The sequence below is a fragment of the Bidens hawaiensis genome, unplaced genomic scaffold, assembly GCF_021521415.1.
Source record: "Bidens hawaiensis isolate Kalapana, Puna unplaced genomic scaffold, B.hawaiensis_p1.1 tig00018414_1, whole genome shotgun sequence".
NCBI classification, from domain to species: Eukaryota; Viridiplantae; Streptophyta; class Magnoliopsida; order Asterales; family Asteraceae; genus Bidens; species Bidens hawaiensis.
Window position 1 is genome coordinate 3,083 of NW_027492778.1, and position 17,290 is coordinate 20,372.

Below are 17,290 nucleotides of genomic sequence, written 5' to 3' on the forward strand. Positions count from 1 at the left end.
TCAAAAATTTAGAAAAGCCAAAAACTTTACCTTTTAAAGTTTTAAAAGCCCAAGATGATAATAAGCTTACCATTTAATTAAAACTTAAAAGCCCAACTTAAATAATTGGTTGAAGGTAGGCATGAAACGGGTTATCGTGCGCCGGTACAAAACGAGTAACCTGGCACCCATATGCGCTAAACAGGTGACCGGGCGTCGAGACGCGCGTAATGCTAAACTAGGCCCGGGATGCGTGAAATGCATAACAAGGTGGTTGTATGAGTGAAACGCATTAGCTGGTACCGGTACACTCCATAATGCATTACCAGACCTGCGAAACTAGTAATTGGGCACCAGTACACGCGAAACAGGTAATTTAATGCCAGTACGTGCAGCGCGTAACCAGATTGGGGAAGTGCTAAACGCGTTACTGAGCCCCCATATGCGCGAAACGCGAAACCAGCTACCCATACGCGCTAAACGATTACAAATATTTTTTCGTTAATGTACGGTCCAAAAAAATTTTACGTTACCCCTAAAATTATGTTGTAGATCTGGCTTGCACATTAAATTTGTGAGTATATACTAAAGAAACAAAAAAGAAAAGTAATTGAACCAATCACATAACTAACCTCAAATGTGGCCGTGTGAGTTTATTGACTAGATTTGTTTTTTCTTTTTAAAGTAAACTTTCAAAAATGTTAAACTTTTTCGTAATTTAACAAGTATGTGTTTTTAACGACTCATCGCAACACCAGGATGGTAAATACTAGTTGTAATGTTAAACATGAGGATGATTGAAAACAACTTAAACGTATGATATTAAATAAACCATTTCGTCTTAAGTCGGTATCCTACTATCATACGCAAGTCACCATATTATCGCGCATTTTAAACCTAACACGGCTAATAAAGAATAAACATGCAATAAATCTTGTACACTAAACTTGTGAGTATATACTAAAGAAACAAAAAAAAGAAAAGTAATTAAACCAATCACATTTGACCCACTAACCACTAATAAAAATCAATTTAGTCTTGCCATAGTGCCCTTAACCTTTTTACATGTGGCCGTGTAAGTTTGCAGACTAGATTTGTTTTCTCCCTTTTAAAGTAAACTTTCAAAAACGTTAAATTTTTACGTAATTTAACAAATATGTGTTTTTAATGGTTCGCTACAACATGTGGGTAGTAGTTACTAGTTGTAATATTAAACATTAGGTTATAGCCCGTGTTCCATACGGGTGAAAAATATAATAAAAATAAAAAAATTGTTATATGTAATACATTAATTATAAGTGAATTAATAATATATCATTTAGAAGCCAAGAAATTTAACACAATAATTACTTAAGTGGAGTTGGTAAGTATCTTTAGTTTGAAACATGAGGTTTTGGGTGTGGAAAAATCATGTTACTTTAATATATAGTTAGATTAGATTAGATAGAATGATTGAAAACAACTTGAACACATGATATTAAATAAGAAATATTGATTTTAAATCATTCTAACTATGCGCAAATAACGGTTTCAATTTCATTATTTGGCTTTTGACAGTCTTAACTCTTAACTAAAGGTGCATTGTTTATAACGGTTCGCGACTAACGAAGGACTAACTCTGTTAGTTGCAGGTTGCCGAGAAAACGTTTTTGGCTGAAATGCTCGTATTTTTTTTTCTTTCGGAAAACTCAACATTTTCATCTCAAACATCTTTGTAACTTTAGATCTGATATGAATCTTTTTTTAGTATAAGCCCTGGCTATTAAGGTCGTCGGAACCTTAGAAGTCCAGAACCACCGTCGGAGTTGGTTGGTGGTGCTAAAGTGGTAGTGGTGGTTGGTTGGTGGTGAGTAGGAGTGCAACGAGCCTGAGTCCAAGCATCGAGCCGACTCGTGAGCATAAACGAGCTTGTCATTTATATAATTTTTTAAAATATATATTTAATAATTATTAATCAATATATATAATTATGGAAAAATAAATAAAAATAACTAAATATATATATTATTTTATACATAAAAGTATAATTGAAAAAATTATATAAAAAATATTTATAAATTAATACATTGTAAACGAGCTGAACCCGAGCTTGAAAATCTACTCACGAGTCAAACTCGAGCTCTGTGTAAATTAAATGAAACGAGCTTAAGCCTAATTGAGCTCAGGCTCGGCTTATTTGCATCGCTAGTGGTGAGTCAGCTGGTGGTAATATTCAAGTTAAGTTCTCCTAAAAAAATATGAGTTTTCTGACGACTTTCAACTAACAGAGTTAGTCCTCCTATTATCTACTATCTAATACAAGTAAAGTTGAGGTTTTGTGCCGCTTGACCTCTATTGGGCTAAGTGGCGGTCCATCGTTGGATGTTTTTTCTATTTGGTTTTTTAAGTTTTGGTATTGCAATGAACGCAACAGATCGAACGTTAATTTTATTTTTGTTACTTTTTTAATCTACAGAATTCACGTAGACTCACCTCCTTAACGTCCGGGACCGACAACGGTCGGGTTTGACTAACGCCAGGGTTTTAATGACCGACGTCATCCCATTGGTTCATCTCAATTTTTATATATATTTTTATTTAGTTCCAGTATTATGACGAATGTAACCGAACGAGTTTTTATAGTTCTGGTACCGTAAACAAACATAAAGTAAGGGGGTTGAATTCCTGTAGACTCACTGCATCAACGACTAGGACCGACAACGTTCGTATTTAACCAACGTTGCATATACTTTAACGAATATAACCGACACCGAGTACCAAATCACATTGACTCGCTGTCTTAATGCTCGAGTTTTACCACGATTTTGCCAACTGAACAAATATGTCAATATTTTTATAATACGTTATGCGAGTGTAAGTGCCTTTTTTTTGGGCTTATTTTAAACATGTTAATTTTAAATACTTTTTTTTAGATTTAGTTCCAATACCGTAACGAACGTATCCAATATTCACCAAATTTGCATCTACTCTCCACTGCCATTCCCAAGTTTTACCGACTGATATCTCCGCGTAGCGCGCAGGAAACTTACGAGCTCCTATTAAATAAACCATTTCGTCTAATAAGTCGGTATTCTACTATTACACGCAACTCGTTACTCACCATGTTATCTTGTGCTTACCACGCTCTTCCCGCAACGTCATCGCGTGTTATAAATCTAAAACCGCTCAAACACTTATTATCTCCACCGCACCCGACGACTTGGCATTACGTCGAACATCTTATCCGCACACCTACTCGCCGATCATTCTCTTCGTCCATGGGCTCGTTCTCTCTCTCCGACGTCCGTCTTCACTATCCGTCCGTCCGCCGTGACGAATCCGTTGTTGATAACTACCACGGACTTCCGGTTCCTGATCCGTACCGATGGTATAATTTGAGCATTTTGATTATTATTATTAGGTTTTGTATTATTATGATTCGTGAGGTTATGCGTTATCATGTTTTGCTCAACATTTTGGAGTGGTGTTGTTTATCAATTGAATTGCTACACGTGTTTACTGTTTACAGATTAACTTTTGGATGATGTAAAGAGTGTTGTGTTTATTTATCAATTGGATTGTTACACGTGTTTACAAATTAACTTCTACAGTAATAAGCCTTTTAACTGTTTTTTTATAAAAGCTTTTGTTATGGATCTTGTTAAATATTTAGCGTAACAGTTATCTAGTTTTTAGTACCTTCTATGGCTAAGTTTTCTGATGCTTATTCTGAGTGCTAAATAATATTACCAGGACTGTAAATGAACCGAACTGTTTGTGAACAACATGTCATATAAATGAACGAACATGAATAAGGAATTTTGTTCAATTTACTAATTGAACACTAATTGAACGAACACGAACAGAGGCAATGCTTGTTCATTCGTGTTCGTGAAGATGTGAACGCTTGATAATGTGTTTGTTTATGTTCATTAATGTTTGTTCATAAATATGAATGCTAAAAAAAACACCAACACAAACTTTAGTCGGACCAAATAGTTGAAACTGGCCATTCTCGGTTAGCCAAATCTAATAAGCATCGTTTGTGCTCATTGTGTTCGAGAACAACTGTTCATGAACAAGTTTATTTCCTTAATGAATGAACGGGAACAAGAAATTTCATTGGTTAGCGTTCGTGAACTGTTCGCTTGTCCGATAAAAGCTTAATGGAGAAACATGAACAATGTCTTGTCCGGTTTGGTTGTTTTACAGACCAACATACTACACATTTGATATTAGTACTACATGTATGTAGAATGATATACTGCATATGTAGTACTATTTTACTTATATTATATGTGTAAATTGTAATAAGATATTAGGCATATATACTGCATATGTGTAGTATCAGTGAACGAGTTCTCTCATGATCCTGTCCCTACGTGATTAACACCATTTTGTTGTATCTATTTCAAAATAGATCAAATAAAAAAGCATCTGATTTTGAAAGGATATTTAATTTGCAGGCTTGAGGATCCCGACTCTGAAGAAGTGAAAGAATTTGTGAAAAAACAAGTGGAATTAACCGATTCCGTGCTTAAAAAATGTGAAACTAGGGAAAAGCTTCATGATAAACTCACCAAGTTCTATGACTACCCTAAATATGGTGCTCCATTTAGGGAAGGTGATAAATACTTTTACTTTTACAATAAAGGACTTCAGCCGCAGAAAGTTCTCTACATGCAGGTATGATATAGTTATTCTGTAAATAAAGACACCAATGTTATATATCTTTTGTTGGGATTGTAATTGTAAATTGGGTCAACTTTTATATAATATTTTAGGATAGTTTGGATGGGGAAGCTGAAGTTTTGCTTGATCCAAATGAGCTTAGTGAAGATGGAACAGTAGCGCTGAGTACTTATGCGGTTAGTGAAGATGCTAAGTATTTGGCTTATGCTCTGAGTGAAAGTGGAAGTGATTGGGTCACTATTAAAGTAATGAGGATTGAAGACAAAAAAGTTGAGCCTGATACATTGTCATGGGTGAGTAACTGATTTATAAGCTCTGCAGAATTCATAATGAAATGGAATTCACATATCAAAGTAGTGACTGTGAATGATATTTACAAATAACTGTTGCTATCATTTCCATGATGAGTCTGCTTTGTGACAGGTTAAATTTTCGGGTATTAGTTGGACCAGTGATAGTAAAGGTTTCTTCTACAGCCGTTACCCAGCTCCAAAGTAAGTGCGCATTTTTGAGAAGTGAATAGTACACTGCATACTCATTTTAAGGTTAAGGGTTTACTTGGTCTATTACATGTTCTAGAAAATCACAGCTACAACATATGTAGGAATGTAAACGAACCAAAAGAACATGAACGGAGAATGCCCGTGTTCGTTGATTTAACTTTAACTGAACAAACAAGCGGGTATGAGTAATTAAAAGAACGGGCTTTCTTATTCGTGTTAGTTAAGAAAATGAACAGTTTGTTCTTTTGTTAACAGTATAAACTAAGTAACTAATGGTTCACGAACATAATTGAGCTAAAAACCGTTAAAAGTCAATGTGTTGAGCCTAAAAAGTTATTGAAGCTAGACTATACTGTAATGGGCCAAATTTTTTTAAAATATATTAACAAACTAACTTAAACAAACATAAAAGAACCAACATAAACGAATGTAAGTTAATGAACATAAGTGCACAAATGTAATGAACATAAAGGAACGAATAAGAGATGTGTTAATGTTCGTTCGTTTAGCTAAATGAACAGACTTTTTTGTTCATGTTTATTCTTTTTCAAATAAGCGAACATAAACGAACTTCCAGCCGATTGGCTCACAAACTGTTCATTGAATGTTCAATTTGTTTACAGGCTTTAACATATGTAACATATAAGTTTGACATATAAATTATAGCTTTTGAATTGGAAAACTTTGTAGGGAAGGAGAAAACTTAGATGCTGGAACAGAGACAAATGCGAATCTTGATCATCAGCTTTACTATCATTTCTTGGGTACTGATCAGAGTGAAGATATTTTATGTTGGAAAAACCCTGATAACCCCCAGTACACACTTGGAGCATCTGTGACAGAAGATGGGAAGGTCAGACATTTTTTGACATTAATTTGTTTTTTTTTCTAATAGAATGCTGATGTGGTTGTCCCAAATGGGACAGTTTACTAGTTTTTGTGCCTCAAGGTCATTAAAAGTTGATCTTTTGTCCTGTTTGGGTTTTCTAAAAGCCTCAAAATCAAGTAAGCTGGCCAAAATTGGGAGTGTAAACAATTCGATTCAAGCCAAGCCAAGCCAAGCCTGAGCACATCTTGATTTACTTACTACAGTTCGGGTTTGGTTTGGCTAGTTTATTAGTTATTAATTAATATATATACATTTATATTTATTTATATATATATATATGATTGTATTTTTAATATTTAGCATATTATATATTATTTATTTATTTTTATCATAGTTTTATATATAACAATGATAAATATATGATTATATATTTTTATATGAAATAAAAATTGTGCAAATAATAGGCTTGCTTAGGCTCTTGAGCCTACTCGAGATTCATAACTGAAGCTTGGGCTCGTTTATTAAACGTGCTTGTTTTACGCTTGAGCGCGTTTAAACTTGGCTCAATTCAAGCTTTTAACGAACTGATCTCTCACATAGTTATTAATAGCGGTAGGCGCATAGGGATCGCCAAGTGCCTAGGCGCAAAGCGTAAAAAAGCAAGGACTGAGAAAAAAAACCCGCACTTAAATGAAAAATTTTAAAATATGTTATGTATTAGAAAAATAATAATATTATTCAAATATAAAAAAGCAAAAGCTATTATGTAATACGCATGAAAAATAAAAATCAAGCAATACTTCAAAAATTTTGAAGTATAGAGAATAGAAAGCTAAAAAGATTCATAAAACTTCAAATATTATTTTTATAGTCCAATAACAAATAGTTTGAAAATTAAAAAGCATTTTTGAATTAACCTATCATTTATTAAAAGCAAATCTTAAGTTATCCATTGATTTGGACAGTCAAACATGTTGTTACGGTAGCATGCTAGCAACAGTGATGCAAACAGTGCACACAACATGCTTTACTTTAAAATATAAAACAAAATAAACGTGTTGCAGCTTTTCTGTGATTTAAACCCATTTTATTTAATTATCACATTAATGTCTTGTGCAGTTTGTTCTTCTTTATATTCACGAGGGTTGTGATCCGGTCAACAAATTTTATTACTGTGATCTCTCTACTCTACTTAGTGGGATTAAAGGGTGTAAAGAAAATAAATGCCTTCCGTTTATCAAACTTGTTGACAATTTTGAAGCAATGTATTATCCAATCGCAAACGATGACACAGTTTTCACATTTTTAACAAACAAAAATGCACCAAAAAACAAATTGGTTCGTGTAGATCTAAAGGAACCAAACACATGGACTGAGGTTATTCCACAATCTGAGAATGATGTGCTTGATTCAGCTGTTGCAGTCAACAAAAGTCAACTTGTTGTGAGTTATATGAGTGATTGCAAACACGTATTGCAGTTGAGGGATTTAAAAAGTGGGGCCCTTTTGCATAATTTGCCTCTAAGTATTGGTAGTATTGATTCTATTAGTGCACGAAGGAAAGATAGTTTATTTTTTATATATTTTACAAGCTTTCTTACTCCTGGGACCATATATCAGTGCAATTTAGAAAGTGCAGTTCCGGATTTGAAGATTTTTCGTGAAAGTGCAGTTCCTGGATTTAATCCAACTGAGTTTCATGTTAGTCAGGTATGTTCTGTGATTTGTTAAATGTTTTAGAGGTAAATTAGTTTTTGATGAATTAATCAGACTAATGAGAAGTTTCATATATGTGATTCGGGCTTTTAGTTTTTAGTAGATTATGTAAATGAACTGAGTGTACAGCAAACCTTCATGAACTGCTAGGCAGGAAGTTTGTTTTTGTCTGTTTATTTAACAAGTGAACTATCATGAACCAAATTTTTGTTCATTTATATAAGATTATAGCGAATGAACATGAATACATGCTCATAATTATGTGATTCACTGATTTGAGCTTTTTAGTTTTGAATTATTATTATTTTTTAATTATGTTTTTGATATTCTTAACTATAATTAAAGTTTATTTACTTATTAAATCTTTAGATTTGCCAGTTTAACTCAATTCTTAATTTCTTACCACAATATACTAGAATAGGACATATAATTATAACAATGTGCATTCCATTAACGTAACCAAACAGGCCTTTATTTTTACTATCAAATTGTTCATATATATATATATATATATATATATTTCTTTAATTATTATTTTTTTTGTTTCAGGTATTTGTGGCTAGTAAGGATGGTACCAAGATACCAATGTTTGTTGTGGCCAAAAAAGATATAGTTCTTGATGGATCAAATCCATGTTTGTTATACGGATATGGTGGATTTAATGCTAGTTATACACCATATTTTAGCTTGAGCCGGACCGTACTCATGAGGCATTTAGGGTTGGTTTTTTGCCTCGCCAATATTCGTGGTGGCGGTGAATATGGAGAAGAATGGCATAAAGGCGGTTCGCTTGCCAAAAAACAAAACTGTTTTGATGATTTTATTTCTTGTGGTGAATATCTTATATCATCGGGTTATACACAATCTAAAAAGTTAGCTATTGAAGGCGGAAGCAATGGTGGGACCCTTGTTGGAGCTTGCTCTAATCAGGTAATATTTTTCTTTCTTGCAATTGCAAACAATCAATATTCAGTAAAACATGTTGTTATAAGTAACTGAAATATTTTATTCACCATAACCTTGTGCATATATAATAAATTAACAATAATGTTTGAATTACAGAGGCCTGATCTATTTGGTTGTGTACTTGCTCATGTTGGTGTCATGGACATGCTTAGGTTTCACAAGTTTACAATTGGTAAGTTTTGTAAGTAGTTAGTTCTTTTTATTATTAGTTTGATTCTTTAGGAGCCAAATAATTAGTTTTGGATAGTCAGTTTCACATCGGCTGCAACAAAACTGATTATCAAATGATAAAATAGAATTACCTGTTTCCTTCTTGTAATCTAATATGTGAACTCTTTAGCCTCTACTCCCATCTCAAATCTCAATTCTCAAAAAACAAATCTCCATCGTTTTTTCATGAATAACAAAAGTGCTGGATGACAAAAATGCCGGTTTCAACAAATAAAACGCTGAATGACAAAAATGCCCTTGACAAAATTGCCAGTTTCATAAAACTGAATGACAAAATGCTGGTTTCAACCAAAAAGCACGCTGGTTTCTGTGCAAAAGGGTATTTTCATCATCCAGTATGTTTTAGCCAAAAACGGTATATGAAATCAAATACATACTTGGGTGGTCTTAACACACATAATATCTTTTATATATTAATCATTAAACTATATTTGTTCAAACATTTGAACATCTTATTATTACGACTTCAAATCACAAAGGCACATGCAGTACCTGTTTTATTCCTTTTTTATTTCTCAATTTCACGTAACTTCTTTCTAAACTCACATCTAAAGGCCGCCTTTTACTCTTTCGTCACAGGTCATGCATGGACATCTGATTATGGCTGTTCAGATAAAGAAGAAGAGTTCCAATGGTTAATCAAGTGAGCGATATAACCCATTAACCCCCGTGCAACTTATGATTCATATATATTTAATACAACTTAAAATTTTGAACTTTTTAAATGCTATTATTTAATCAGGTACTCACCGCTGCATAATGTTAGGAGACCATGGGAGCAATCTAATGATCCCTCTCGTCAATATCCTCCCACCTTATTGTTGACAGCCGATCACGATGACAGGGTTGTGCCCTTGCACACCTTGAAATTATTGGCGGTGCGTATTTCATTTTCATGTCTATATGGTTGTTGGGATAATATATAACCAACTTTGGTAAAAAAAAAGAGCGTTTAAATAATTGATGTAAGGTTAAGTTTTTTGACATTACACCTGAAAACTATATTTGAACCAAGTTATAACTTTCGAAATTCTTAATATCTGGTTAATTGTGTTTTTTCTTTTTCTAACAAATGCTGTTAGACAATGCAATATGTGCTGTGCACGAGCTTGGAGAATAGCCCACAAACAAACCCGATTCTTGGAAGAATCGACTGTAAGGCTGGCCACGGGTCTGGACGTCCAACTCAGAAAGTGGTATGATTTTTATATACATTATTAAAAAATAAAATAAAATATATTATACTCAAATTCTGAGTTGGTTTTTTGATCTTTGCAGATTGATGAATGGGCAGATGCATACAGTTTCATGGCTAAAGTGATTAACGCAACTTGGATCGATTAGATGACTGATTATGCACAATCAATGGAATTCTTGATTCGTATAGAACATTCATATTAACGTTATGGCAATTGATTATACTCAGAATGACTAAACCCCAAACTAGCATATGAAGCATACATTTATAAAAGTTATATATTTCTTTTAAACTTATATCATGATATATGCTTCTACTAATTAGTTAGATAAGCGCCTTTGTACACCTCATGCCATTGAAACCCCCCACATTTCCCAAAGATGTGGATTACCATGTTGCAAACTTGCTCATTCGTGTCAAGTTTTGGCTTTTGATGTAGTTATACACGTTGTCATCCTCTTGCACCGTGCCCAGTTGGGCAAACACCGAGACGGCGTTGAGATCCATGATCTTATTGGGCTTAAACCTAAAGCTTCTTCATTGTTTAATTAAAAAAATCTATCCATCTTCTTATATAATAAAGGAATCCATTTTTTGTCATTTGTCAATCTAATATTCTATTTTTTTTTATCTAAAATATGTGAGGATAATATTGTTGCAATATAATCTTTTATTTTATCTTTTTTTATTATGTTTTTACAAAGAAATATAGTTGAATTGTAACTTTAGGTTATTTATACAATATTTAAGTTTTTGTTTTATTTCATTTTTTCTTTTTCTAAAATTATCCATACTTGGATTTTTAACCAAAACCAATATAGAAAATGATAAGAAAGTGTAGATAATTATACCAACCAACCAACCAACCAGTCAAAGGCAGCATCAGTTGTATTGCTTACGTGGACGCCCCACAACCTCACAAAGACAGACTTGTTGTTGGCAATCTTTTCCTAGTCAGTCCTACACAAACAAACACACAGCAATCAAACACAGGTTAGGTTAATTAGTTAAGAGGAAGAATAATGGCAGTGAGGGTTGGGGTGGCAGTTAGGACGTTGTTGACCGCTTTGGGTGGTCTGATGGTGGCTGTGCTTGTTTACACTTTAGCCACCGATGGCCTCCCTTTCAGAATGGACCTGCTCACTAGGTAAGTTAATGTAAATCAAATTACAAATTTATAATCAACACTTTTCTTCTTTATTGTTGCTCGCTTTTTAAGAAACTAATCATTGTGGTTGTTATTGTTCAAACTGATATTAAGAAGCATGTGTAATGAGCTTTCAAGCAAATTTATAATTATCTTTTCCCTTGTTTTGAGTGTTTATCCTATAAGTACTATTTGTTCTAGTTTGTTTTAGTTGGTTGATTATTATTGAAGTCAAGGAGCCCTTTTGGGATTTTATTGAAGCTTTTGTAGACTAATAGATTTTGAGCCGTTTGAATGCACTCGTAACCGCATCAAAGTGCTAAACGAGTTGTTTTCATGTTTGATACTTGAGTTAATCGCGCCATCTCTAACCTGCTAAACACGTTATAAGACATGAACTGCCAGCCATAGTTTTAGGTGATCTTGCCCCTCTATTGCTTTCTGATTCATTCAACTTGATTTTTGTTGGACACCATAATGATAACTAACACACACACACACACACAATCAAACAATTATCATATGATTCTAATTACAACAACTTTGAAACATTAGATGCCAATGCTTATGATAACTAATGTCCACTTAATACAATGCAGATGGATGGCAGCATTACTCATAGATTTCTACATAAATATTGCTGTTATAGCGGTATGAATCTGCATTCTTATTTCTTTAAAAACATTATGTAGCTGCCGTGTTTCGAGTAATATGCTGGTAATCTTTAGGCTTGGGTTGTATACAAGGAATCAACCTGGATAATGGCAGCTGTTTGGGTGGTTTTATTAATTTGCTTAGGAAGGTAATTTTTTTTTAATAAATGGCAGTTTGATTAATATATTAAGTGAGTGAAACTTTCTTTCTACAGTGTCACTACTTGTGGGTACATCGTCTTGCAGTTCTTCAAGTTGACACCCGAAGAGTCTTCAAAGGATCCTTTGTACTTTGTGTTAGTGAGACACCAGAAGAGGTAATTAATATGTGCAAAATCTTTGTTATCATTCATTGCATCAAACAACATGTTGAGATATATATTTGGCTTAGTGACGTGACGGAACACAGGAAGGGCGTCTCAGTTATAACCGCAAGAGTAATCTTTGCAGTATTAGGCTGCTTGATGCTGGGAACCTTGCTGTATACGCTTATTGTTGATGGATCTCCGTTTCGTTCTGAATTATACACTCCGTAAATTTCGTTCCCTCGTTTTTAACAAGAATTAGCATTCGGTTATATGGTTATACAATTCTCTTTTATATGTTATATAAACTCAATGGTCACAGGTGGGTGGTAGCAACACTAATCGACTTCTATATCAACGTTGTGGCTATATCGGTATGTATTCTGAAATTTTGCATTTTATTACAAGGTAACTCGTTAGGCCTGTAAACAAACTGAACGTTCGGTGAACTGTTCGTGAACCGTTCGGTGGGAAGTTCATTTATGTTCGTTTATTTAATAAACGAGTGAACTTGAACAAAAAAATTGTGTTCGTTTAATTAAGCGAACGAACATGAGCACATGTTTCGTTCGTTCATTTATGCTCGTGAACATTCATTTATGTCCGTTTATTTATGTTCGTTTACATATTAATAGAAAATAATTAAATGTTATCTTGAAGAGTCATCTACTTAATGGTTATATGTTTGCTCATTTGTGTTCATTTAAGTGTGTTCATATATGTTCGTTCTTGTTTGTTTGTGCTCATTTACATTTGTTCATATATGTTCATTTATGTTTGTTTATCTTTGTTCAATTAGGTTCATTTATGTTCGTGAACCGTTCGTTTAGATTTTAAACAATCGAACACGAGCATGTTCATTTTTTAAATAAACGAACATGAACACAAAATATGTGTTCGATTAAGTGTTCGTGTTCGTTTAAAGTTAAATGAACGAACACGAGCATGCCCTTGCCCTTTTTCGTGTTCGTTCGGTTTGTTTACAGGTCTATAACTTGTATTTAGTTCTTCACTGTTGGTTTTCAGGTGTGGGTAGCATATAAGGAATCAAGTTGGATAAATGCTTTTTTGTGGATACTTTTTCTTATATGTTTTGGGAGGTAATTAACTAATTATTCATTCATGCCAAGTTAATACTACAACCAAACAAATGCCAATTTCTGATGTTTATTTCTATTTAACAGCATTACTACATGCGCATACATAGTGCGCCAGTTGTTCTATCTCTCTTCTGATCAGCCGATTTACCTTATACTTTTCCGCAATAATCACAGGCAAGTTATGTATCAAACTATCAATTACCAAATTATTTCTACTTCAGCTATTTTATTTGACTTTTATAAAGAAATCATCGGTTAACATGATGATACAAAGGGTTAAGCTGAGCAATAAATTGTTTGTAAAGCTAGCTTATGTTGCTATTATTGGGACAAAATCTTGATTGTGCAATTTGTATGTTGAATCTTGCAGAGATTTGAAGCCAAGTGATCCACCATTGATGGTGGCCGCAAGTGAATAATAAAGATATATACAGCCGGGTTATATATATATATATTAATTTGTGAAGGTGAAAGTAACATGTATGAACAACATTTTTGTTTCATAGTTGTATTTCAATACAATGTAAATGAAGCATACACACAGTAGAGGTACTGGTACTGGTGTGCAATTTGTTAACTTAAAAGAAAGAATAATGAAATTCACCAAAAATCTTTACAAGAACACAACCCATGTTTAAATCTATGAAACCGAGTTCGATCCCTCACAATAATCTCTCGTTCATAGGCTCTCGATACAAGCTTCATAAACTCATGACAATCCCCACATATTCTAAGATTTTTATTCACATGTATCGAACTACTTTCGTCACTAATCTTAATCAACCCGAAAGCCACAGCCAACTTCTCACTGTGATAACTCAACGCGTTTTCCTTCTCCTCCGCCCCAATATCATGCAACACATAATCTGTCTTAGGAACATACCCGTACTCCATAATCCGACATATTATTTCTTCAAGTTTGTTATAAATCTCTTGCAAATTCGAGTGCCATTTATCTCCGTTTAAAAACTTGTGTATCACACCGTTCACATCAATGTAACTAAACCCGGGCACCTTTATAACTTGTTTGTTTTTCATTGTGCTTCTCACTTGGTCGACATCTTTCCATCTGCGGTGAGCTGCGTATATGTTTGATAACATCACAAAGTCACCGTCACTGTGTGAACCCATCTCCGCAAGCTTTCTTGAGGCCTTCTCCGCCATTTCTATGTTACCGTATGTCTTACAAGCACCTAATAACGTTTGCCAAAGAACAACATCGGGAGTTATAGTTGCAGGTATCGAGTTGATGATATCATAGGCCTCATTAAGCCGCCCCGATCTACCCAATAGATCAACCATGGTACCATAATGCTTGATGTTGGGAACCACTGACTTGTCTTCTTTAGTCATTGTTTCAAATAACCTAACACCATCATCTACCATACCCGAGTGGTTACAAGCACACAGAACCGAAAGATAACTAACTTCATCCGGTCTGAATCCTTCCTTCCGCATTCGGTTAAAAACTTTAACCGCTTCCAATCCGTCACCATTGATCCCAAAAACCATAATCATCGTATTAAAAGTAATAACCGTCTTCGCACACCTCATGTCGTTAAAAACCCGAAAAGCTTTCGAAACATGCCCACATTTCCCAAACATATCAATCACCACATTACAAACTTGCTCATTCATGTCAAGCTTTCGCCTTTTTATATAATCATACACGTTCTCGCCTGCGTGTACCATACCCAGTTGAGCACACGCAGATAGTGCGCCAAGTACCTGTTGTGGAAATTATTGAAAAACGGGTTATCTTGGATATCTGAGAGTCGTGGCTTGCACTTTCAGATCAAAACTATTTGTGGTTCTCAAAGCAAGATGCTTTGATCGGATAAAACTCATATTCAATTTAGCAAGAATTCAAGTATGATTTTGATAGAGATTTTATGAACAAGGAAAGGTCATATAATTAGAGTATGATTTTGATAAGAGATTTTACAAACTTGCTTAAGCAGTTATCATGAATTTGAATTTCAAATTCATCAAATACGCTCCTTAATTTTATATCAAAATAACATACGAAATTCAATAAAATTAATTTTCAAATTCATCAAATACGCTCCTTGAACCTCACCGGGGGTGCTGCCCCGGGACCCGCCATGGGAGCGTTGCCCCCTTGAAACCCCATTACTAAGGGTGTAAACGAGCCGAGCCCAAGCTCGGCGGGCTCAGCTTGTTTCGAGCTCCATTTACATAGCTCGAGCTCGGCACGTGGGTAGATATTCAAGTTCGAGCTCGGCTCGTTTACTATTTATTAATTATTTTTATATATTTTTTTCACTTATAATATTATGTATAAAATAACATATATATTTAGTTATGTTTATTTCCTTTTCGAATAACATTATATATATATTAATTAATAATTATTAAAATATATTTTAAAAAATTATATAAATGGCAGTTTCCTCTAGGCTCGTGAGCCGGCTCGAGCTCAATAAGTGAAGCACGGGCCCAGGCTCGTTTATTAACAAGCTTACTTTTAGGCTCGAGCTTTTTAATGAGTCGATCTCAAGTAGCTCGCGAGCGGCTCGGCTTGTTTGCACCCCTACCCATTACCTAAGGGCACCCGCACCCGACTTATTTCAATTCATATCACAATTTAATCCCTAACTACACTAAAATAGCAAACAGTACCGTGATCTCATTCCCCTGGAACCCATCATCTTCCATCGATTCAAACATCCATAACGCCTCATCCGGCCGGTGCAAAGCCATCCCAGCAATCATCACATTCCAACACGTGACATCTCTCACAGACATTTCATCAAACACCTGGCGTGCATACTCCAACCACCCACACTTCGCATACACATCCAACAACGTGGTTTGCAACAACACATCCGCAACAAACCCGTACCGAATCACAACCGAATGAACCTGCAACGCTTCATTAAATGCCAGAGCACGTGCACAAGCTTTGAGAGTGAAGGAGCAGGTGAGGGCGTCAGGCTTGCAGGTGAGGTGACGGAGGCCGTGGCGGAAGAAGGAGATGGCGTGGGTGGTGGGGAGGCGGCGGATGATGGCGTTCCAGTCGTTGGTGTGTGGGTGGGTGAGGTGGTGGAAGATGTGGAAGGTGTGTGGCGGGGAGATGGTGAAAGAGATGTCTATGAGCTTGGAACGGGTGGAGTGGAAGAGGCCCGTGGTGGTGAGGTGGGCTTGGAGCTGTTTGATGTGGGAGAGAGTGGTGCATCTTTGCAGCAGTGGGGTGATGTCGACGGTCATTAAAACCAGAACATACACACCCACGATTTCTATAAAATATCTAAAATTAGAGGTTCCGTTCGGGTTCGGGTTATGACGGTGAAAGTCAAAACCGGTTTATGATCGGTTTTGGTTCGGGTTGAAACATATTTCTTTACCAGGTTACGATCGGTTCCAGTTTGGGATTTGATCGGTTTCGGTTCAATTAACCGGGTTGGAACCAGTTTTGGTGGATAAAATTACAGACCGGTTTCGAGTCTATGGTTTCAGTCGGTTCCAAACCGATTTATAAATAACCGGTTTCAAACAGGTTCGGTATCGGTTTGATTTTTGAGTTGGTTCGGTTAACCGGTTTATTTGCCCACCTCTATCTGAAATGGTCATAATATTCTGACGGAAACAATAACTAATCCGACGGATTAGTATAGCCTATCAGATGTTGACGTGTGTTGGAGTTTTCAGGCTGATCCGACTGATTATGAAACTTTCTGACAGTTTAATTTTTCCGTCGAAACCTAGATTTTCAATTTGGGGGGTTTCTAATTTCGAGTTCTATCGTGAGACTGAACACTATGGGTGCATTTTTCTCGAAAAACTAAGTGATTTATACTATGAATTTGCTTGATTTTGTGAAGAAATAAGAAAGATAGAGATGGAGGTTGGTAACGAAGGTTTAGGGTTTGAGAGGTAGAAGACGAAGAATTCCGCCTGATGCATTAATTAGTTAACAAGTGGGGTGATTTTACAAGTAAACGAATTCCATGGGATCCGCCAGGAAAAAA

The 17,290-nt window shown here is 35.1% G+C and overlaps 3 protein-coding genes across 5 annotated transcripts; 2 read left to right on the forward strand and 1 right to left on the reverse strand.

The window, feature by feature from the left end:
• Positions 1–3,080: 3,080 nt before the first annotated feature.
• LOC143555920 (uncharacterized) lies at positions 3,081–10,304 on the forward strand. The gene is made up of 12 exons (XM_077045384.1): positions 3,081–3,346; positions 4,425–4,644; positions 4,743–4,943; positions 5,074–5,144; positions 5,844–6,006; positions 7,102–7,692; positions 8,248–8,628; positions 8,761–8,836; positions 9,475–9,538; positions 9,638–9,773; positions 9,978–10,091; positions 10,174–10,304. The coding sequence occupies exons 1-12, from the start codon at positions 3,081–3,083 to the stop codon at positions 10,237–10,239; spliced, it is 2,349 nt and encodes a 782-aa protein (XP_076901499.1). The 3' UTR covers positions 10,240–10,304.
• An 809-nt stretch (positions 10,305–11,113) lies between these two features.
• Positions 11,114–13,814, forward strand: LOC143555922 (uncharacterized). 3 transcript variants are annotated; one of them, XM_077045387.1, is made up of 9 exons: positions 11,114–11,240; positions 11,840–11,891; positions 11,969–12,042; positions 12,109–12,210; positions 12,285–12,425; positions 12,521–12,572; positions 13,225–13,298; positions 13,383–13,472; positions 13,669–13,814. In XM_077045387.1, the coding sequence occupies exons 1-9, from the start codon at positions 11,116–11,118 to the stop codon at positions 13,715–13,717; spliced, it is 759 nt and encodes a 252-aa protein (XP_076901502.1). In that variant the 5' UTR covers positions 11,114–11,115; the 3' UTR covers positions 13,718–13,814. The 3 variants fall into 3 exon arrangements, with proteins under 3 accessions (XP_076901502.1, XP_076901503.1, XP_076901504.1); XM_077045388.1 differs by having other exon boundaries at positions 12,303–12,425; XM_077045389.1 differs by having other exon boundaries at positions 13,383–13,476; positions 13,669–13,812.
• LOC143555923 (pentatricopeptide repeat-containing protein At1g34160-like) lies at positions 13,812–16,529 on the reverse strand. The gene is made up of 2 exons (XM_077045390.1): positions 15,942–16,529; positions 13,812–15,026 (listed from the first exon to the last, which is right to left on the reverse strand). The coding sequence occupies exons 1-2, from the start codon at positions 16,527–16,529 to the stop codon at positions 13,899–13,901; spliced, it is 1,716 nt and encodes a 571-aa protein (XP_076901505.1). The 3' UTR covers positions 13,812–13,898.
• Between the last annotated feature and the right edge of the window lie 761 nt (positions 16,530–17,290).

Bases quoted from the DNA above. Each gene is read 5' to 3' on its own strand.
- LOC143555922 (XM_077045387.1), top strand. From the start codon at position 11,116: ATGGCAGTGAGGGTTGGGGTGGCAGTTAGGACGTTGTTGACCGCTTTG. The intron at 12,211-12,284 runs GTAATTAATATG...TATTTGGCTTAG, and splicing joins TTAGTGAGACACCAGAAGAG to TGACGTGACGGAACACAGGA. The intron at 12,573-13,224 runs GTATGTATTCTG...GTTGGTTTTCAG, and splicing joins TCAACGTTGTGGCTATATCG to GTGTGGGTAGCATATAAGGA.
- LOC143555923 (XM_077045390.1), bottom strand. From the start codon at position 16,529: ATGACCGTCGACATCACCCCACTGCTGCAAAGATGCACCACTCTCTCC. The intron at 15,027-15,941 runs GTACTGTTTGCT...TTTCCACAACAG, and splicing joins TCCAGGGGAATGAGATCACG to GTACTTGGCGCACTATCTGC.
- LOC143555920 (XM_077045384.1), top strand. From the start codon at position 3,081: ATGTTATCTTGTGCTTACCACGCTCTTCCCGCAACGTCATCGCGTGTT. The intron at 4,944-5,073 runs GTGAGTAACTGA...GCTTTGTGACAG, and splicing joins AGCCTGATACATTGTCATGG to GTTAAATTTTCGGGTATTAG. The intron at 8,837-9,474 runs GTAAGTTTTGTA...CTTTCGTCACAG, and splicing joins GTTTCACAAGTTTACAATTG to GTCATGCATGGACATCTGAT.